The sequence below is a fragment of the Neltuma alba genome, unplaced genomic scaffold, assembly GCF_004799145.2.
Source record: "Neltuma alba isolate B1F8T4 unplaced genomic scaffold, ASM479914v2 tig00006540_pilon, whole genome shotgun sequence".
Classification (NCBI taxonomy): domain Eukaryota; kingdom Viridiplantae; phylum Streptophyta; class Magnoliopsida; order Fabales; family Fabaceae; genus Neltuma; species Neltuma alba.
In genome coordinates this window covers 1313-24083 of record NW_021634493.1, presented here as the reverse complement: position 1 = coordinate 24083, position 22771 = coordinate 1313, and the positions used below count along the sequence as shown (strand labels likewise).

The 22771-nt window shown below is 33.3% G+C and overlaps 2 protein-coding genes and 2 long non-coding RNA genes across 5 annotated transcripts; 2 read left to right on the top strand and 2 right to left on the bottom strand.

Annotated features, from left to right (window-relative positions):
- Positions 1-7426: 7426 nt before the first annotated feature.
- LOC114750601 (uncharacterized) lies at positions 7427-8919 on the bottom strand. The gene is made up of 3 exons (XR_003740677.1): positions 8586-8919; positions 8339-8548; positions 7427-8088 (listed from the first exon to the last, which is right to left on the bottom strand). It is a non-coding gene; the product is annotated as an uncharacterized LOC114750601 (long non-coding RNA).
- Positions 8920-10595: 1676 nt separating this feature from the next.
- Positions 10596-12116, top strand: LOC114750600 (uncharacterized). The gene is made up of 3 exons (XM_028939198.1): positions 10596-10680; positions 10768-10856; positions 11728-12116. The coding sequence occupies exons 1-3, from the start codon at positions 10654-10656 to the stop codon at positions 11879-11881; spliced, it is 270 nt and encodes an 89-aa protein (XP_028795031.1). The 5' UTR covers positions 10596-10653; the 3' UTR covers positions 11882-12116.
- Positions 12117-17090: 4974 nt separating this feature from the next.
- Positions 17091-20466, top strand: LOC114750604 (E2F transcription factor-like E2FE). Of its 2 annotated transcripts, none has more exons than XM_028939200.1 (11): positions 17091-17223; positions 17319-17386; positions 17753-17805; positions 17899-17976; positions 18116-18172; positions 18301-18406; positions 18784-18851; positions 18951-19023; positions 19115-19176; positions 19331-19742; positions 20054-20466. In XM_028939200.1, exons 1-11 carry the CDS (start codon positions 17138-17140, stop codon positions 20140-20142), a joined length of 1152 nt encoding a protein of 383 aa, XP_028795033.1. In that variant the 5' UTR covers positions 17091-17137; the 3' UTR covers positions 20143-20466. The 2 variants fall into 2 exon arrangements, with proteins under 2 accessions (XP_028795033.1, XP_028795032.1); XM_028939199.1 differs by having other exon boundaries at positions 18784-18857.
- A 1187-nt stretch (positions 20467-21653) lies between these two features.
- On the bottom strand, positions 21654-22119 carry LOC114750606 (uncharacterized). The gene is made up of 2 exons (XR_003740680.1): positions 22071-22119; positions 21654-21957 (listed from the first exon to the last, which is right to left on the bottom strand). It is a non-coding gene; the product is annotated as an uncharacterized LOC114750606 (long non-coding RNA).
- Between the last annotated feature and the right edge of the window lie 652 nt (positions 22120-22771).

Genomic DNA, 22771 nt, shown 5'->3' with positions numbered 1-22771 from the left:
GATTGAATATTTGACTCATTTCATTTTATTTGAACAGAATAAATCAACATTTGACCATGATTCATGATGATGATGAATTCTTAACATATTTAAACAGTCCAACTTCAATGGGAGCTTCCCTTGTTGTCCATTTCTTTATTTTTCCTTTTTGTAGCGTTTACAGTCTGATTTTATTAATATGATAAGAATATTTTTTATCCAAGAAATAGTAAATTTAAAATACATTTAATAAAATTAAAAGAATCTAGAAATGATAATAATGAGAAATGTTTACTTTCCGGCCTTCACATGTAATTTTGGTAAGACTTGGGTCATTTTTGGTTATTTTAGATGTTTCTTCCCGTGGGAGCCGCGGGTTTCAGGAAACCAGCAGTTGTTTTGACTCAGACTACTTTTTGCAGTTTTGCTTCATTTATTTGTTCATTATTTATCTCGATGCTTTGCCATTTTTTAAATCTGTCTTTTATTGTATTCGCTTTCTACTCCCCTTGGCGTGTTCAGAATTGATGAGCTTGCTTGCGAAATCAATTTATTTTGATGAAGTTTTAAAATATTCATAATAAAGGTTGACTTTTCTCATTACTAAGTAAATATTTAATATAACGGTTAAGTAATGATGTTAGAAAATTTAGATTAAACTATAGGAATTGAATTGAAATTGGAGTATTATTTTTATACAAAATTGTAAAGTCAGTGAATTATATTATGGAGTATGGACGGTGGTGAGATGTTTAAACTCGTATTATTGGAATAAAAATAAAAATGATTAAGTAATTATATATCTGGGAATATAAATATTATGTCAGTGATTTGTCATTGCGGGAAAAAAACCAATGGGAGGAATAAGTATCATGTCAATAAAAGAATTTAACTCTTTAAACTCAAGGTTTTAAGTTTGAATCAATGTGAGAAAATGCCTTCACTGGCTAATGTTTGGCAAAACCAAAACCACAGTTTCAGAATTACTTTCCGCAAAACGAGATAACTTCTCTACATATTTACTTCGTAATCCGTAAATCACTTCTAAAACATGGTTTGGTTTTAAAACATAAATTCATCTCGCAGCTAAAAGTATTTTTGTCAAAATATTTTTTAAAAGTATCAAATATTTAAAATATTTTATAATTTACCTAACAATTTGAAACTTTTCTTTAGATGTGCGGAACACCCTGATTTAGGATTTAAGATTAGAGCATTTAAGGTGCTTAACACACCGGGAAAGATTTTTCAGAATTTTAAGGGAATAAAAAAATACTTCAAATATTGAAAAAACACTTTTAAAAATATTTGTGAGTGTTGGATGAACCCTATGCCAAAAAAATAAGTGAGAGATATAAATATTATGCATAAAAAACCAAAGAATAACATATCAAAATGGAAAAATAAACTGCATCAAAAAATAAGAAATAAACAAGGAAAAATGACAGATAAAAAAACCTGAAAAATGTAATATTTCAAATCAGACATCTAAAAATAAAAATAGAAAATGACACCTGATATGATATATTGTAAATGTAGTTAAATAACTAAAATGTTATTATATAAAAATGTATTAACCAGTTCTAAAGGGATAATGACAACTATTCAACTATTGAATAACAAATAATAATAAATATATTGGCAATAATAAATTATTTATCAAAAAGTTGTAAATTAATAATAATAAATACTAAACAGTTAATAACAAGAAATATACTTATAAGTTTAACATCTTTTTTTCAAATCTGATATAAAAATATTTCAGTTGTTTAACTATATTTATAAAATACCATATATCATTTTCTTCGTGTAATTTTTAACTCATAAATACTTAAATAGAGAAATGATAATTTTAAATTTTTTTAAAAAAATTCGCAGTAAAAAATCACATAGAGGGCAAAAAGTTAAAACTATAAAAAGGAAGCGTGAAGTCGGAGGGAATGAGGCAGAGAGGCAAGCATCGCAGAATGAGAGGTCCACCGTACCCCCAGCATATCTGAGGTGGATCCGCTGACCGCTGGGGCCTGCCTTTCCTAAGTCGCTGCTTTTTTCTTCTTTTTTTTGTGAAAAAAGAAATGAGAGAGAGATTTTGAGGGCCCACGGATCATGCGTGATAAGATGAGACCAGCCACATCAGTTCTGCTGTCCACCCAACGCCCCTCACATGTCATAATTATTCATCACTTCATTTTATTTATAAGTTATTTATACTGAAAGCTAATAAATAAAAAAAAGCTATATTTATTAAGTGAATATGAATAAAATTGAATAAAAAACTCATTAATTCTTCTATAAGTGACTCATATCAACAACAAATTTTTTCTCTAAATAACTTGTAAATAGAAATAAAGTTGGTACAGTACTTCTCTAATTATTAGTTCTTAACGTGCGATGTAATTGAAAATTAATTTTAATCTTAAATATAAATTTATTCTTTATATCTATTATTTTTAAGGGGATAAAGTGTAATTTTGATCATGTCTTATTTATATATCATTCTATCCTTTATCTTTTCATAATGCAATTTTAACCATGATACCCTTGATTTTTTTTTTTTGGGCACAATTTTACAGTGCAATTTTGTAAAAAGTAAGTGAATGCAATCTGAGCAAAATAACAAAATTCTGGATAGACCTGTACCTTTTTTATTTATTTATTTATTTAGTCCCACGTCACATGAGAATATTATAGAACTCCATGCAATCTGGTGGAGTACGACATGCCTTTCAGGTCAGTCATCTGTTTTTGTCTGGCTCGCTTCATCCACAAGCTCCCTTTGATTTTCTGTGTCCTGCTAATCTTGGATGCTATCTCCACTGATACCTCTCTTTGATTCAATAATAAATAAATCCGCCTTTCCTTCAAACCACGCGCCCGACTTATTGGATCCCTCTTCCTTATGCTTTCATCGCTTTCCTTCCTCCTTTCTATGGATAAAATCTTTTAATTTTGCACCCTCCTTTACCAAATTAAAGATCACGAATAATAGTATTAAACCCAGCGTTTCGGATTCTCTGTGGATGACTTGATATTCAAGTCTTTTCTGCAAATATATGATTCACCCTTGCATTCACACATTATACTCATTTCAGAATGGCCCCACGTTTTCATTGTCGTCTTTGTTTCTTCTATATCTTTAAATCCCTTTACGAAACGTATCGGATCTGGAAAAAAGGAACTGAGAGGATAGCATATAAATATGCTGTGACAATTCGATGGTTCTTGGATGTTCATTTCTAAGTTTTAAACACGGAGATTTTCCCATCCCATAGAACCATGTATCATCCAGATTACCAGAAACTGAATCTCCAGAAGTAAATTTGAATTTTGAAGAGTCTCTTCAGGATGCAGAGATCAGCTGAATAAACCAATTATATATCCTTAATATAAGACCCATTTAACTAATTTGATTAGATTAAGAAGTTATGTAAGTTAATTAATTATAATAATATGACACGTTTTTCCTAAACACCATAATCATCTTTCTCAATACCCCCTCTCCTTCTTCTACTTGATTATGGTTGAAAAGTATCCATAGGGATAATTTAGAGATTATTGATAAATATGATAAATAGGTCTTATATTTAAGACCAAAACCAACTCAATTTGGGTCATAATGAAGGACCGGAGGAGTATAATATTAAAGGAATAAGGTGCTTAAAACTTTCACAATATTTACGAAAAATACTCAATACCTCAAAATTTTTTAACCCTTATATGCTCTGAAAATTTATTTTTGTAGCAAAAATATTTTGACTATTATTTGCCGTTAAGTTTGACCAATAAATTATGTGATTTAACCAATATTTTTAATAGTCAAATCTAACAATAGATACAGTTTTCAAGAGATAAGAACAAAAGGGGGAAAAAAAGTGCTTGAGTACTCTTTGGCATATCATTATGAGATATTTAAATATTTTATCCCTAATATTAAATATGATTCGCAATATATATATATATAGTATATATGAACTTTACAGTATACAGATTTTTGTCCCCATGAGGGAGTTTCAAACCATACAAAGCAAATATAATTTTTGAATTTCATGATCCTGGTCACAAATCAGTGATGCCTTCGGCGCCATTTCCAGGATCTTCAATCCAACGGCTCACAAATTGGAGACGGCCCCAATTTGTTTCTGTTTCATGTACTCTCTTTTTATTGGGAAAAAAAAATTAACTCGTTTAACAAACAAGCTTGGGTAAATGACATTTTGAAGGCTTTTGGCCCGAAAAAGATAAATGAGATTTTGAATGCTCATTTAAGTCTAAAAGAGTTTTTTAAAAAAATTCTTCTAACTAAGTACAGGTATTTTCATATCAAAACTAATCTTATCCAATAATACTATTTTCAGTCTTAATTATAAGATTTTATTTATAGACTATAAATAAGATTATATTTTAAATAGAATTGTCTTTAATAAAAAAATATACATGCTCAGCCAAAAAAAAAAAGCTATAAGACGTGACTTTTAGAACTCTCAAAATAAGTCAAGCCCATCCAGCTAGTTCATTTAGTCCAAAGATGGTAATCATGATTTAACTTCGGAAAAAAAATACTCTTATTTAATACTTAAAAGTGATAAAAAAAAAAAAAAAAAAAAAAAAAAACCTCTACATAGAAAAAGTTTCATGCCTGGGTCTATCACGGTCCAGCCTTTTAAGACCAGGCCAGCCCCTTCTTTCCTCCTTCGCACCTCCAACCCTCATTTAAATCCTAACTGCCGAAGTATATTGTATTAATACAAGATTACTATAACGATATTAGATTATAAAAATAAATAAATTTAAATCGTCAAAATTTGACATAGACATTTAACATTGTAATGAAAATGTAGTTTAAAATTATTTTACAAAATATTTTATCATTATATTTTTGAAATATTCAGCACAAATTTTTTTATCATTATATATTTTTGACATCTAAAATTATTTTTTGTTATTTAGCATTGTAATAATAATTTTATAATATACTAAATCTCAAAAAGCTTGAGGGAGTGTTTGGAAAGCCTAAAAAGCACTTAAAAACACTTTCACATATGCTGAAACAAAATTTCAGTCACATACCTACTCGTAAAATCACTTTTAAAAAGTTATTCCAAACACCCCATAAATTTGAAGAGCAGAAGTGACAGGAGGGAAAAGGACGAATATGAGAGGTGAGTCCTATTTTATATAGGCAACTAAACCTAAACAACGAACAAAAGCCGGATCAGACACTAAATTAGTTGAGATAATGATTTAATGATCGGTGAGTCAAACCGGGATCAATTCAAGGTTAGACTGGTTATAGTTAAATGATATAATTTAATTAAAATAACAAGTTTGATGGTTGATAATCATCTCTTAAATCACCTAATTAATTACATCTCCCAATTAGCATATAACTAATCATAAACAATCGTGTTTAGAAATGTTAGTTAAAGAAATAATCCTATCCACAATAATTTCACTTACCCACCCTCCCCACGTGTTAACGTGTCAACTAATTGTCTAAAACCATGGTCCATAAAACTATGTTCCCCTTTACCTTCCCTATGATCTGCCCAACCAAAAGATCAGCTGTGAGCTTTTCCTTTACAGTTAAGAAAAACGCAAGATGAAGAAAACTTGAACAATTGGTCCCTATTCCTGGTGCATGTGACAGTATGCATCCACCGATGCCTACAAACTAATCGTCCTACGCATGATGATATCATTTTAAATTAAAAAAGTAGTTAAAGCTGCTGGTATTCTTAATTTTAATTTAAAAAATCATATCACGACATTCTGGATCATTTTTCATTAAAATCATTATGCGAACCCTTTTTTTGTCAATGCCGAATAGCATGATTTATCATGAATAAATCTCATGACACGCAGAAATTTTTTTTCCCCAAAAAACGTTTTATTTGGTGTCAGTTTCTACCAAATATAGGGTTTTCACTATTAGTGTTTGTTCTGGATAAAAAAAATTTAGGTGAGTTAAGTCATAGAGACTCACAGGACTAGGGCATATCTCAAGATTCAAAAAGTACTTATAAAAATACTTACAAATTATTTACTAGTAAGATTGTCATTAGGGCTATGCAAAAATACCCATAATCCGGTCTCCCTTGCAACTACGCAGCCTAACCAGATTAGGAAAAAAGCTCCTCGAAAAAAAAAGACTCGACCAATTGGGTTAGACTGGGCAACCGGGTAAGATCGGGTTCAAGACTAATGTTTCTTACCATTTGATCTGGCCCAGTCCAGGTAGATTTTTTTCCTCTTCTTCGTTTATGCCCTAACCCCTTTTAGCCGTTCTATCTTCCCTCCTCCTCCTTCGACTTGGCCACCCCTCACTTCTCTCAACTGTGCATCTTCGAAAGGAAGATGAAAACGTGTTGGATTATTGTTCTCTTGGTGCATTGAAGATGCAAAAGGTGATGATGGTTCTCAGAGGGTTTATTGTTCGAGTTTATAGGAAGAAGACGGAGGCTACTGAGAGAGGAAGAATAAAATATACTTTAACCTCTCTTTTTTTTGAGAAAAAGACACAAAAATACTTTTAAATGTACAAAATTCCATGTTAGTGCTAGTGACAAGCAAAAACCCAAATTAGAATAGAAGTATTGATTTGGTATTTCCAAATTAGCCAAAAGACAAGCTTGCCCTCATAAATTGACAAAAGGAAAGACAATACAAAAAGCAAGTTAGTGTAATTCATCTATATAAAAACATTGTCAATTGATATGAGAGAGTTGTCAATACACCAGACAAGAGGGCAGTATACGATTTGCCCAACTTTTCTAATTAGTCTGTTATGTAATGAATTTCGCTAATTACTTTTTAATATATATATATATATATAATTGTTTTCAATCTATTTGAAAGAGTTGTCAATAGCATTAACAAGTTAGTAGCATGTGATTTGCCTAGTTGTGACAATTGGTTTACCTTGTAATAGATTTTTTTGATTACTTGTTAATACATATAAAAGTATTATTAATCTATTTAGAAGAGTTGTTAATATACCTAACAAAGTTGTAATTAAATTTTTTAATTACTTGTTGTCAATACATATAAAAGTATTATTAATCTGTTTGAAAGAATTGTTAACGCGATTAACAAAGTTGTGATGAATTTTACTTATTACTTATTGTCAATAAGTATAAAAGTGGTGTTAATATAGTTGGAAAAATTATCAACACGACTAATTAAAATAAACAAATGAGACCACTCCTTCAAAGATATTTACAACTTTTGCTCATTTACAACCGCGATATAACAATTCACTGCATCCCATTAATTATTCACCATCACAATGTTGTTGTTGATAAACACTTTTCCAAATTACAAAAACTGTTATAATGAATTAATAGTCCTTCCTCTGTTTCGGATGGAAGAAAGCCAGGCAGATTCTCCATCCATTATTGTGACACTCGGCCTTTTAGTCCATTGCCCATCTTTTTCTCAATTAAAAGTATATCCAACACTCCTAAGTATTTTTCTGGATATATCCAATGACCTAAAATAATTTATGGTGCAAGTTCATCCTTAAAGTAATTAAAATAGTATACCCATATCCCATAGTAAGAGATCGGTTAATTTGACTGTGAAATTGATGAGTCAGCCTATGTTTGACCAAAACAATCTTATCTAGCGTGTCTAATAAGCATGTCACGTGGCTTTTTTTTTTTTGTTTAAAAATTATTTCTGTCGGCGTCTTCTCTGATCCCTCCTTCAATCGAATGAACGCACACAGTGTCTCTCCCCAGAACTCATCCGGCCTCGCCGCCACCGTCGCCTCGTTCACCGCCGGGTGGTTGTACAGCATTGATTCAGCCTCCACGCCATTCAGATTCTCACTCCCACTTATGATCACGTCCTTTGATCGATCTTTAATCTCTAAGTACCCATCTGGATGCATCACTCCCACGCCCCAACTGTAGAACCATCCATTCTTGAAGCACCTGGAGTTCTTTTGGATCTTTCAAGTAGCGCAACGTGAGGCAACCACCTCGAAGAACTACTTCACCAAGGGTCAACCCATCTCGCTCCATGCTTATACCCGATCCGGATCCACCACGTCCAACTCCGTCATCCCGATAGTTCTCACCCTCTGCCACTCTGGTTTCAGAGATAATTCTCAAACAACAAAAAAGATTTAACAAAAAAGCCACCTCACATGCTTATTAGACGTGATAAATAAATTGTTTTGTTCAAACATAAGCTAACTCATCAATTTTATGGTCAAACTAATAATCTGTTGTTATGAGATATGTGTGCACTATTTTAATTACTTTAATAGTAAATTTACACCATAAATTATTTTAAATCTGGATGCAATCAGAAAAATACTTGGAGGTATCGGGTTAACCTTAACCCTTCCTTCTACCTTGAATCCATCTCTTTCCATCGGCTTCTTCTTTTCATCTTTCTGTATTTAGTGACCACTTACTGCTCTTCAACCCAGCAAATCAAGTCCGTTCAGCTCCTCCACGTTGCTCAAAATCTTCTTCTTGTTACCCCCCAAACCAAATTCGTGAATGCCATCAAGAAGGGCGAGGACGCAAGGTCGACAGAGTCAGGTTCAGCAAAGATGGTTCTACCCTTCAGCTTATCGTCGTCAATTGCCACCGAACCACCATCATCAAACTCGATGACCCAAACCTTATCGATATTCTAGCCATTAATGGTGTCGATACTTCTGTCTTCAAATGTGATTTAGGTATGAGTTGTTTGATTTCATTGGCAATTTGTTGCTCCCTTTCCTCACGTTTGCTGGGTTGTTCTTAACTCTTTCACCCAGTACAAGGAGCACTTAATCCGGCGGAGATAGAGCTAGTAGTGGGGGTATGGGGTGCTTGTGGTACAGAGAAAGTGAGCAGGCGATGAAAAGAGAGAATGGAAGAAGGAAGAATCAGACTACAGTAAATCAACAACATTCAAAAATCCCAATTTGATATCTGGATACCGATTTGAGATAAGTGGAATTGGAGTCACTAATATGGGATTTTCATATTTTAAAGGTATTTATTTGGGATTTCCTCAGTTTTTTTTTTTCAAATTATTTTATTTATATGCTATAAAAAAAGCTGAAAGGACCGTACACATCCAAGTGTTTACTGTTTAATGATTATGTTTACATGTATTGTAAGCATTAAAAAAAAATTGATAGTCCTAGTCCAAATCCAGTTTTTCTCTGCCATGTATCATTTTCTTTTAAAGAAAGGGAAGCAGCAAAGCTGGGAGACTAAATCCAACTCAGTCTTTATTTCGGACTCAACCAGATTAGTCCGGTCTCCAGACCAAATATTATAGCCCGATCATTTTTCAGACCAGATTTCGGGCTAATACCTAATCCAATCTAACCTGCTCTTTGTACAGCCTTAGTCCTCATATTAGTAATAGGGTTCTAATTAATCATTTTATAAGTTATGAACCAATTTTCTTACCAATTAGACTAATTCTTGTTGGTGCTATCTGTGTTCTTTTCCATCCGAAGGAAAGGAGATGGAGTTTGGCAGTTGGTTTGTTTGGGTGATCAAAGGGGCAAACAAACAAGGGGCGGGAAGAATTCTAAAATGGAACCTTGCGCCCATGTCACGTGGCTCTTGCTAATTCGCCATTTGGGTGTCACATCGAGTAGCGTGCAAGATGCCTTACAACTTGCAACAATGAACAATCCAAATTATTGAAGCATAGAATCTCAATTTGACGGAGAAAAATAAAATCGAAATAACATTAAAAGATAACAAGAACCACGAACTGCCCAAACAACATAAAATTTGCGCGCATGAGCTTGATGTGATCAAAACCATCAAACGAGTAGGAAAAAAATATGCTAACTTAATCAAACACAATTTTAATTTTAAATCAGACAAGTTTACATTTTTTTTTCAGCTAGCAAAATTAACGCTGGTTTATTTACGGCCCCTCGGTCATGTTTTTTCAAGTCATTATATTTTTACTTATTTATCTGATGGCTTTAATGCGGTTAATTCAATGTCAGCAAAATTAATACTGTTTGGAGTCGCTCCTGGTTTTTGTGACTATTTTTCAAATTGAAAGGACTAATATTTGAGAAGAAATACAAAAATAAAATATAAGAACTGAAAACAAAACATGATCAAAGTATAAGAATAAAATCAAATTTAATCATTTAAAAATACTCTCTTATCTTATTTATAAGTCACTTTTAACATATTTCATATAAATAAAAAAATTTAAATTTCATTAACTCTAATTTAAAATTTAATAACTTTTTAATTTTATTTTTATTTAATTTTAATATATATTACAGTTTGTAAAAACAAACCCAACATAATAATAAATGAAGAAAAAAATTATATAATCATGTGAAAACTTTTTCTTTCTACCTACTAAAAATTTTTTTCTCTTTGTTTTATAAACAGGATAATAGGATAAAAGGAGTAAATAAAGCTATCTAATTATATTATTATGCAAAATTCTCGCGAATGCCCTGTTTTTCTCAACGGATAAGACAATAACGCAGCTATCAGTGCAGCAATAAAATATTTCCGAATTTTATCCAAACAAATTGCAATATTTATACTTAAAATAATTCGACGTCAGTTTTCTCCGATGATATATATCCCTCCTCTGTTCATCTCCCCACCCACCTCTTCTGCCCATTTCATTCGAAGCGAGCTCTTTTTGACCCTTGATCTTCCTTGAGCTCTGCTATAGATGGCGAATCGCTGGCTCAGGCCCGAGGTGCTTCTCCTTCGCCTTTTCTCTCTTTTCGATTTTCGCATTTCTTAAGTTTTTATTGCATGGATTACTGAACATTTGGGCGTTTAGGTGTACCCTTTGTTCGCGGCTGTTGGAGTTGCTGTAGGGATCTGTGGGTTTCAATTGGTTCGCAATATCCTTATCAATCCTGAAGTCAGGTTAATCCCTCTCGCTTTCTATTCCTGATGTGTTAGGTTTCAACCAGTGTAGTGGAATATTCGTCTTTGATGCCAAATTTTTTATTTTGCTTCCGTTGATTTTTCGTGGACCCTGTTTGATTTTCTTGTTCAACCCCTGGTTTGGAAATGGATTGACTAATTTAGTCAGCAGAAGCTTGGGGGTTAAAATATTTATGCTTCGCCTGAATTTCTTGTTTGTTATTTTGATTATCGTAACTTTTTCCAAATGATTGTCACAATCGGTGAAGAGAAGAGGGCTGATTTGATCTGTTAGGCATGACGCTGAGTTAAAATATCTTTTGCCGGCTAAGTCGCTGGATTTGTACAATTTTGCTGATTGCTACTATTATGGAAGGGTTAGCAACTTAGCATAGGGAAGATGGATCCTATTTATCAGCACCTACCAAGCATGGATGCCAGTTAGGACAGGAGACCCGGTGTCACAATAAAATCTGAAGTGTTTATCTGTAATTGGAAGTGGTATTTAGTATGAGTGTCTTCCATGTGGTAGGTCGACAAAAACTGCATTTGAACAACCATTAAGGGGGATTCTTAGGTAGACTAATCCAAGTCAATCCTAAAATTATTGTAAGATTGGCATTACTCAACAATGAAATACTTGGAGTTGGATGTCTTTTTAACGTTGATGCAACCTACTTGTTTTCCAGAAACCGGGTATGACAGAAAAATTTAAATAATCGATTGGAAAATAAAATTTGAAAATTTCCTCAAGAATTATGCCATGATCACAAGTGTTGATCTTTTCCTTGTTTAATTAATATCTGGATGAGAGGGTAATGAATAATAGTCTATTTTTCTGTCTTGTGTAATAATGTATTCCCAAAAATAGGGTAAGCAAAGAGGGGAGGGCTGCAGGAGTGCTGGAGAACTTTGCTGAGGGAGAAAAGTATGCAGAGCATTTCTTGAGGAAGCATGTGCGCAACAGAGCCCCAGAGATCATGCCATCCATCAACAGCTACTTTGCTGACTCAAACCGCAACTAAGTCTGTTTGAGATATAAGTATGTCTTTAATGTAAACCCTGTTATGTCCAATATAAGGCTTTCAGGTGCATTGATGAAATGGGAGTGATATTAGGCTGACCTGTGTGATGTCAGCGATGGAAGATACACTAATAATTTTTATGTGTGGGTGCTTCAATGATAAAGACTTGGAGGATTTATCTATTCGTTCACCTCAGTTATCATCATATCATCAATCTGTGCTTCAGATTAATTTACTAATTCGCTGACTTCTGCATATCAGTTAATCGGTAACTTCATCAGTTCAACCATTCATTTTAATCCCAGTGTATTGAGATAGTGATAATTATTAAGCTCCGTATGCCATTATGTGGTGGTAGGAAATAAGCATGAATAAAAAAGACGGGCACCTGGATGGCTGTCTGCATGATCTGGTACAATCTGGGTAATCTCAGGGCTTTTGTATTGTTACAAATATTTGTTTTTAACGTTAATATCAGGGTGGCAAAAGAATTCCTAACTATTGGTTCATCACCGTGGGACCCTTTCACAAAATATAGATGATGCATTTAGAGAGAGAGAGACTCCCGCGCACACAATACGATGTGGATGAACGTAGGATGCGCGTCTAATAAAATTATAGATAAGGGTCTCGCTCCGCTTTTTAATTTTTAACCCTATTATATATTTACTTTTTTATTTTTAATATAAGTGCTACTTAATTAATTTTAGTAAATTTAAAAAAATTAGTGAAGCTAATTATTTATAATAAATATGAATTGAGTTTTTTAAAATGTTTTTCTAAATTATGATTATCCTCAAATGGAAATCCCTTGATAAATTAAAAAATTGTAAGGAGGGGTTTTTTTAAGAAAAATTAGCACAGTTTTTTTAATATGAATTAGATTACAAGCTTTTACATTTAAAATTGAAAGGAGCATAATCGATAATGTCAACAAAGGATTGGTGCTTGATGCTACGATTTCGTTGCCTCGTAACATATAGACGCCGCATTATTTACTGCTCAGGCTCTTCCCATGGAGTAAAATGAATTCTGATTGTAGGCGGCTTTGGTTCTTATCGCAATTAAACCTTCAACAAAGAGGGATTGGCAAACCTTGCATGTACACTGCGTGTGTAATCTTGGGGTGTTCGCATAAGTTCATAACTATGAACTCCAGCACGGTGGCTCTGGGTATCTTCTGCAAGACTAGAACAAAAATACTCTCCTACTGTCGTTATGTGCCGGGCTAAAAGAAAGACTGACTCAAGTAAGGAGTTTCACTTGGAGGTCGCCGAATGAGAGGAGGATGATGCTCTCGGTTGGATGGAATATTCTCTGAAAATCCAAGGAGCATGGGGGCTATGGTCTGAGAGATGCAGAGAGTGTGAACATGGCTCCATTTTGGGAATTTTGGCTGGAATTTGTTGGCCAACCCAGAGAGAATGTTGAACTGATGAAGGCTTATCTCTGGGGGGATTGATATCTTGGAGATTAGAGCACAGCCTGCTCCTAGAAGTGAAGATGGATCAGACAGGACGGCGTGGCTGAGATCTATGAAACCAATTGAATCGTAGAAAGGTACTGTGGGGGAGGTCATTTTGTTTCAATTTAACTTCTGTAAAAATCACAAGTAAAAGTTAGGCAGTGTAATATGATTTATATTTGGATTGGTTTTTTAAGAAAAGTCAATTTGAGAAGCTGAAACTTGTTTGAATAATTAATAAAAAAGTAAATTTACACATAAAATAATTGAAAAGGACATGAATTTTATTAAGTAATATATATATATAAAGGACATGAATTTTATTAAGTAATATATATATATATATATATGAGATATTATATGTATTTAATGTGACAACTGCAAAAGAAATATTGACAATAAATTAATTTATTAGGAAGAAATTGAAAAATACTGTTCAAATATAAAATAAACTTTGTTGGAGGAGCTGAGTTTTTTCGTAAGATAATATTTATTTTTGTCTAAGCATTTAATGAGTTTTTTCAAGCTTTGCCACCATATATTTCTTTTCCTCTTTGATTCATTTGTTGCACATTTTATTTATTCTCTTCATTAATAATGATATATTTGAAAAAAAATATATGCCTTAAATATTTATTATTTTAAACTGATTTTAATAAATGGATAAAATTTATCTTATTTTTTAAACCAGAGAAAATATTTAATTAGATATATTTAATAGACAAAAAATATAAATTAAAATAGTACATCGACGCAGCACCTTTGCCCTTGTCTTCTTACGGCCACAAATACATACAAAAGGCATACAAAAAGAGACTAAAGGGGTGTTTGGCAATACGATGAAACCATGGTTTTGAGATCAAACTATGGTTTGGGTTTTAAATTTGTCAAACAGGGAGAAAAATTAACAAACCGCGGTTTCAGGCTAAAACCATGGTTTTAGATTTAAAATCATGGTTTCAGAAAAAGTGAATCTATTTTGTTTCTAGCTTAAATTAGAGAGTGTGATTGTATCTATCAGAGTAGATCTTAATGATAATATGACTTTAACATCCCTCAATTATTTTTATAAACATATTTAATCTTATATTTTATAAATATATACACATATTAATTAATTATTAATTATATTATCTTATATATTATTGATTATGTTGATAAAAAATATACTACCTCTCATCTTTAATATAATTAATTAATCGTTACTACGTGTGTAAAAACATTTATAAAAATTAAGATTAAAAATGTTTTTGAAAAGATAAATAATTTTTTGTGAACAGAAATAAAAAATGAATAAAAGAAAAGTACTGAAGGCGGAAGAGAATGTAACAAATCCTACCTCTAAACGTTAGTACCTCTTTTTTGATTGATTAAAAAAAAAACATACTACCTCTAAACAGTGAAGGACTGAAGGCGGAAGATGAGGGGTATATGTGTCTGGTAAAAAAAACATATCCTCATATCCATTGGCAAGCATCTGATATATGTGTCTGGTAAAAAAAACATATCCTCATATCATGGCAAGCATCTGATATATGTGTCTGGTAAAAAAAATCATATCCATTGGCAAGCATCTGATATATGTGTCTGGTAAAAAAAACATATCCTCATATTCATTGGCAAGCATCTGACACTCTTCCGCCTTCAGTCCTTCACTGTTCAGAGGTAGTAGTATGTTTTTTTTAATCAATCAGAAAAGAGGTACTAACGTTTAGAGGTAGGATTTGTTACATTATCTTCCGCCTTTTGTACTTTTCTTTTTATTCATTTTTTATTTCTGTTCACAAAAAATTATTTATCTTTTCAAAAACATTTTTAATCTTATACTTTATAAATGTTTTTACACACGTAGTAACGATTAATTAATTATATTAAAGATGAGAGGTAGTATGTTATCATAAAAACTAGTTATGAAAAAATGTTATAGAATTTCATGTTTAAAATATTTAAAGCAAATTAATATTTTTCCTGTTAATTTCTATAAACATATTTAATCTTATAATTTATAAATATATATACACATATTAATTCATTATTAATTATATTATCTTATATATTATTAATTATGTTAGTAAAAATTATTTTATTAACAATTTTACTTCTTCAAATTAAAATATATTATAAAATTATCTTTCATATGATTATCATATTAACTTATATCCTTTTTATTAATTTGCACATATAAAAAGTCTTTCTGATAACAACTATCCAAACACTCTCACTTTATCAGAATCACTTTTTCACAAAATTTATTCTTTACAAAATCTATTCTTCCTAGAAACTATTCTCCAACCCTGGTTTGGTTTCATCTAAACACCCCCTAAAACATAATAATGCTTCTAGCAGCTTCTCTTATTGCACCATCTTGTGAAAAGCAAAAAAATATGGAACTTCACTCTAAAAGCTCATTCAGCCTCAAAAGTCAGATTATGAAAACGTGAACCCAAACAACATTTTAACTCAAAAAGTTACTTTTGCTTGTGGAGAAATTCATTTAGACCTTCAACTTTGATTCCAAGCACACCCTAATGGTAACTTGTTCATATTAGATGAGCTGCCCTAGCTTTTTATAAATTTTTCATGGGAAATGGTGTGATTGGGATGTGTTTTTGCCGTGTGCTGCTGTCATCTGTGGAATTAGAGGAACATTGTGCTTTTCGATTATGATTTTAGATTTCCTAATCAGTCTGATATGGTGATTAACAAGTGTTTGCGACATTTTGTATATGACTAGAAATTTTGGGAAGGACGGACTAGGCAAACAAGTTGTGTATAACTTCTCCTGTTTTATGCATTTCTCGCCAACTATGGAGGTGTTTGGATAGAAACCAAACCATGGTTTCAGAAGTGCTTTTACGGTTTACGAAGTAAATATGTGGAGGAGTTTGCCTCGTTTTGCGGAAAAGTACTTCTGAAACCATGGTTTTCATATTGCCAAACACCCCCTAAAATGAAGTGGACCGAACATTAGTGAAGACATTTTCCCCTCAGTGAGCTGGGAGCAAGATGTTTGAAGATTGAGAGAGGCTTAAATACTACTCCTCCGGTTCTAAATATGAAACATATTTTGTAGTATAAATTACAATATAAATTTTACATTACAAAATAAGTCTTATATTTATGACTAAAATAGTAGTATTATTAATATCCCGCAATGTGATAGGCGGAAAGTCTTTGAATCGTGTTTAGATTTTATGGAAGTTTAAACAAAGGAAACAAGTAAGCGGACTGTTTAACTAATTATAGTTTAAATTTTGTTTTTGAGACGGGTCTTTATGCTAGTCATTTGAAGAAGTGTAGGATATTTTGCACAGTGAATTCTTAGCCTCACGGTGTCCAACAAAGGTTTTGAACTTTTGATTGTGTAAACGGCAGGCAATTGATCCGTTGATAATAGGAAAAATGATACCATTATTTAATAGTATTAACCATTATGTTTATGTTTGTAAAGTAGGTAGCCACATGATTGGGAATTCGGAAGCGAAAGCACATGCGGGAAAAACTAACGAACAAGGGTGAAAAGTGTAATTACAGGTAGGTGGTGCGGCGCGTCAAGAATTCAAATTCCCGCTTGTTCGAAAATACTGAAACTATAAAACAAACGAATTGAAAGACAGGTATCAGATCCAAACCCTCGCTATTCGCAAATTTCAAAATTCCGACCCCGCCATTTTCTCCTAAACGCCCCTAATTTTTCCTCCCTATTTCATAACGGTCCCCTCTCTCTCTTCTTCCCCCCATTTCTCTTCCCTCCAATTCTAACTCACGGATCGCTCCATCAGATCTAATCTATGGCCTCTTCTTCTGCACTAGTAGATCCTTCCAGGCACTACACCTATAACCGCAAGCAAAAATCTCTCGGCCTCTTGTGCACCAAGTACTTTTCCCTTCCTGCTCTTTTCTTTTCTTCCTTTATATCATCTAGCTTTCTCCTTGGCATCGTTTGTTTTAAATTTGATGCGCATCGTGCAGTTTCCTGAGCTTGTATAATCGAGATAGCGTTCACTTGATCGGCCTTGACGATGCGGCTGCGCGATTAGGTATTTATGCACCTGATTATGCTTGAGGAGCTTCGTAAACTCTCAATTTTGGTTTTGAAGAACCCGTCTCCGGATACTCTCTTCTATTTTGTTCCCTTTAAAATTCAGCAGTTAAAAGTTCATTTTTTTCAAGAAAAACTTGAAACTTTTTGAATATTGATATTTTCCTTTCTACTTTGAGGAATCCAACCAGTGAGTAACGTTACGAATTCGAGGTCCTATCTTATTTAAACGACTAAAAATAAGAGTTTAAGTAGAAATATGCATCCTTTTAAGGAAAATATAGTGTAGCTACTCTATCATTCTTGAATTGCATTGCCTTTGGGATAGATCTAATTGTTGCTTTCAATTTTGGTGAAATTTCAGGGGTCGAGAGGCGGCGGATCTATGATATAGTTAATGTACTGGAGAGTGTCGGGGTAAGGTGCCTGAATCCTTTTAAATCTCCCTCCCGTTTTCTCTTAATTTCCGCTTTCTTATTCATGTGTCCCGCGCTGTCTGTTAATTTTTAGGTGCTTGCAAGAAAAGCTAAGAATCAATATACTTGGAAAGGATTTGAGGCAATTCCTGGGGCCTTACAGGAGCTCAAGGTAAATTTAGTTTTTAACTTCTAAGAATTCTGTTCAGGACTAGATTTTCCGAGAACTTGTCATGTGCCGAGGTGCATGCCGTGCATCAAATTGATGGTTCAAGGATTGACAATAATTTCAATTTCTAATTGTATCATAGGAAGAAGGTTCAAGGGAGAATTACGATGCTTTTGATGGCGGCCACGAAAATGCAAAAGTAAGTGGAGTCGAAATTTCAGAAATTATTTCATTTATTTTTTCTTCCTGACACTTAAAATTTGGTTGGAACTTGGAAGGGTTATACTAGTCTGATATGAGCTGTTTGACTTCAATAATCCGTTTCAGGTATCAGACGATGAGGACGATGAAGAAACATTGTCCAATCCTAGTACTGGAAGTCAGAATGACAAGTCTTGTCCAAACTCCACTCTTCCCAAAGCCACGAAGAATGGTATTTTAATACTTTTCCATGGATTAAAATTCAGTTACAATTTGAATCGTAAATTGCCCATGCATCTAGTTTTATGGTCAATATGTCGCATTGCATTTCATTGTATTAGAATGGTAAAAATAACACCATGAATTTGAGAGGGGAAGGTAACTTTCTTTCGTTTTATTCATATTTAGTCTGGGTTGCCATTTCTGTAGGAAGCGGCGGGCTCTGCTTTTGCCTTTAGGGAGCATAATAGGTTCTCTTACGTCTTGCCTGCAAAAAAAGCTTTGATGAATTTTGTAGTTTTGAACTGTGAAGCATTGGGATTTCGTTACATCTTGCAATGGCACTATACTGGTTCTGAAGGTTGACACTGCTTCAATTGCACTTTGCAGATAACCGAAGGGAAAAGTCTCTGGCACTTCTCACTCAGAATTTTGTCAAGCTCTTTGTTTGCCATAATGTGAGGGTTACCATCAGTTTCTTGATAATTAAGCGGTCCATTTTCCTACTAGCCAAATCTATTATGTCTTGTTAAAACTTTCCAACAATCACTCTACAGATGGAGTTGATTTCCCTCGATGAAGCTGCCAGGTTGTTGCTAGGAGATGCCCATAATACGTCAATAATGAGAAGTAAATACTTTACTGCGGTTATTCATTATCCATTGATAGAGAAAGAAACGTTGAACTTTTCACTTATATCTTTTGACCTTTGACCTTTCAGCGAAAGTAAGACGTCTATATGATATTGCGAATGTGCTGTCCTCCATGAACCTCATTGAGAAGGTGCTATTCCATTCTTTCTTGTTATTTTTTGAAGTAGAATTGAGCGGGCAGTGGTAATATATCTGCCTCTTTGCGTTAACTGCTGTTGAAATTAAAGTTGCATATCGTTTTCTGTTTCAACTGTAAGTTTTTGACTAATCTGTTATGGTTGTAGACTCATACATCAGACACGAGAAAACCTGCTTTTAGATGGCTCGGCTTGAAGGGGAAGATAGAGAATGAGTCTATTCACAATTCAAAACCCAACGAATCCAGGAAAAGGATATTTGGTAATGATATCACAAACATCAGTTTTAAGAGGAGTAAAGTGGATTCATTCTCTAGTGGGGGCTCAAGCCACAATACTAAGATATTAAACAAAGTGGATGGTGATAGTTGGCTCGGTCAGGCAGACAAAAGCCATCAAGATCAGGAGGACTCAAAGCAGAGTTCAAGGAGCTATCAGTTTGGTCCTTTCGCTCCCGCCTTCGTCCCCAAAGTGAGTGCCTCTGAGAATAATAATGCCAAGCGGGTCCATGATTGGGATAGCCTGGCAACTGCCTATCGTCCACAGTATCAAAACCAAGGTATTTTTTTTTTTTAAATTATATTTTATAAACACTGTCGAATCTGAAACTTTGTTGGGAAGTTGCTTAGATCCATCTGTCCTAGGGCTATATCAGTTCTAGATTCATGAGGAAAACTGAGAATAGTCATGGATCATGTGATTGCTTGGTGGCTCTTAACTTATTCGATGGCCACTTGCCCACTCCTGAGTAATGAAGATTGATTTCTTAGTTGATTGGCGTTATTTATTCGACGTCAAATGGATTTGATACCGATATATTCTTGAATATTCAACTGATTTGATGTCTGATATGAAATCCTTATCGTGCAGCTTTGAGAGAACTCTTCAGTCATTACATGGAAGCATGGAAATCATGGTACTCAGAAGTCGCTGGCAAGAGGCCCATCCATATTTTGTAATTTCTGTTCGGTGTAGTCAAATAACGAGGTACATCTTTCTCAGGAGAATCTAATGTTGGAAATGCATGTTCTCCGTGCGCCAGCATAGAGCTGCCATCAAGAAATTGTTAAAGATCTTTCTGCAAAATTGAAGTTAGTTAGGATCAGTTAAGGCAGTTCTTGTGATTCTTTTTTCGTTCTTTTTTTTTTGGGGTGATATTATTCTATATAGTGGCATTTTTAGCTGTTTTATGTTAAATGATTAGTGTTCTGGGAAGTTTGAGCCCAAGCATTTCCTCTAGTTTGTGAAGCAATTACAAAGAGAAAAGCCAACTTCCTTCCTTATACTAGTCTAAATTTCGGTCAAAAATAATCTGCACCGAAAGAACTTTTAGCGAACATTGTAAAAAGACAGATAAATTTTAGAACTTTTGCAATTTTGTAAAATTTTTTTAGTAATAAAATGAATTCAGTTGGCGCAACAAAAAAAAAAAGGCTTCAGTTGGAAATAAATTAATAACAAATGCTGGATAAATTTTGGGGGTTAAGACTTGATAAATTACACGCGTTTGCCAAAGAATATGGTCCAAAGTTTGATTTGCCTATCAAAATTTGACATGATTGCGGCTTTAACTAGTATCTAATTTGGACCCCAAAAAAAGCTCGTATCTATCTTTTTTTTTTTTTACCAACGTGTATCTTAATACTTATGCTGGTAACAATCTTTGTTAGTTCTCTTTTCCCATATAATTCACAAACTCGAACTGGGAAATTTCAATGTAAAATTCCCCCTCAGGATTATCAAATAAAAACCCTCACTTATTTACTCACATTTAAATTAAAAAAAAAAACGATAGCTGTTAATACCGTCAAAATACACGATCAACATAACTCAAAATTATATAAATACTCAAAATATATATACTTAGGATGCATTGCAATAAAGATCTTACATTTATGTTTTGTTTAAATTATTATTTTTTACACTTATTCTAAATTAATTGTAAATTTTTTAATTAATTAACCAAACCTCTCTAATTAATGACTTTTATTAAAAATCTTTTTAAAATTTTATGAAAAATAATTAATTTCACCTAATTTTTTAACTAGTTTTGAGATTAATGTCCAGAAGTCATTGATGGATAACCTTTTGTTTCTTTTACTGAGAAGTCGTTATTTCATTGTGATGAGCTCATAGTAATAACTAAGTTACTTCAACATTGATTCTTTCAATTAATGGGAAAGAGTTGAGTCTAATTAAAAAAGTTAGTCTCCCACAATTTCGAAATGCTCTGGCAATTTTATGTCCGTCTTTCAAATGCTTGAATGACCTACCCATCTCTGCCCTTGAATAGTCTGATATCCCACTTGATGATGTGAATTTCAAGACTATATTTAGCATTTAATGCAAAATATGATTACAAATTAATAACCAAAGGGGTTATTATAACAGCTATTAATTACATTTCTCTGGGAAAACGGTTTTCTCGGGATACTGGTTTGGAGAATTTAAACGGCATAGCACAGTGCACTTTTTGTAGAACACCAATTAGTAGTGTCCATGCTCATCAACCAACAGCTTGATCAATAAAGGTCACTTTACAAACGCAATAAATAGCACGCTACATTTTCTGTCCTTGGCTTCCAACATGGAACTGTCACCCACTAGTAATAATAACAATAATAAAAAGCAAATACAACTATAAGGAATCAAACAGAGTCTTGTGAGGAGGACCTATAAGAGTATCTCATCTTGAACACCCACATTTAGGGTCTTGTGAGGAAGAACGATGCTATTAACAACCACAACCTCGTCTTCTACAATAACAGATTCACCTGGATGCAACATGCAAACAAAGTTGCCACAAAGTAAAATATATAAATGCTCTAGTTATGGTCCTTTATAACCAAAAAAGAAAGAATATCCATAGAAGGTTCGAAAAAGGTACCAAGAATTGTGACGCCAAGTTTTGCATTGTAATCTCCACTAGCCTGAACATTAGTTGGTTTAATTTAGTAAACAAATTGCAATAATATATGGTAGAATTAACCAAGGATTATCCAGAAGTGAAATTGAACAGTGTCTTTGCGTACTAGGAAGTTAGACTATGCTTAATTGTATATGATATGAGAATTAATGAACTATGTTATACTCCAAAAAGGAGTCTGTTTAACAAAAGCTTGTCATACAGATGGATTTCCATTTTCCAAGACTGCATCACTCAAAGTGTGTCTATGCAACAGGCAGCCCTGAGAATATTAACAGTAATAGGGAGGGAAAAATGCATGTCCTTTATGAACAGAACATTTAACTTTATAGTTACAATTTTTGAACTTGCCTGGACGCGAGCCCATTTTCCAATGGAGGACTTCCACCCAACAATGGCATGACTGACAACCGCATTTTCCTGTCAGAAAAAAACATATAATCACAGGAATAGGAAAAACTACGTGTGCGTTTCAAAACCAATGAAGGTTTACACTTGCCTTAATTTCAACACCATCGAGGATAATACAACTAATAAGCCTTGCACCAGCTCCTATACGAGCATTTGCAGATATTGATACATTCGGGCCAATCTGTTCAACCATAGTTATATGAGTCAATTTGAAGATAAGCAAGAATTAATTTCTCTTTACGTGCAGCCTA

Bases quoted from the DNA above. Each gene is read 5' to 3' on its own strand.
- LOC114750600 (XM_028939198.1), top strand. From the start codon at position 10,654: ATGGCGAATCGCTGGCTCAGGCCCGAG. The intron at 10,681-10,767 runs GTGCTTCTCCTT...TTGGGCGTTTAG, and splicing joins ATCGCTGGCTCAGGCCCGAG to GTGTACCCTTTGTTCGCGGC. The intron at 10,857-11,727 runs GTTAATCCCTCT...TCCCAAAAATAG, and splicing joins CTTATCAATCCTGAAGTCAG to GGTAAGCAAAGAGGGGAGGG.
- LOC114750604 (XM_028939199.1), top strand. From the start codon at position 17,138: ATGGCCTCTTCTTCTGCACTAGTAGATCCTTCCAGGCACTACACCTAT. The intron at 18,173-18,300 runs GTAAGTGGAGTC...AATCCGTTTCAG, and splicing joins GCGGCCACGAAAATGCAAAA to GTATCAGACGATGAGGACGA. The intron at 19,024-19,114 runs GTAAATACTTTA...TTGACCTTTCAG, and splicing joins TAATACGTCAATAATGAGAA to CGAAAGTAAGACGTCTATAT.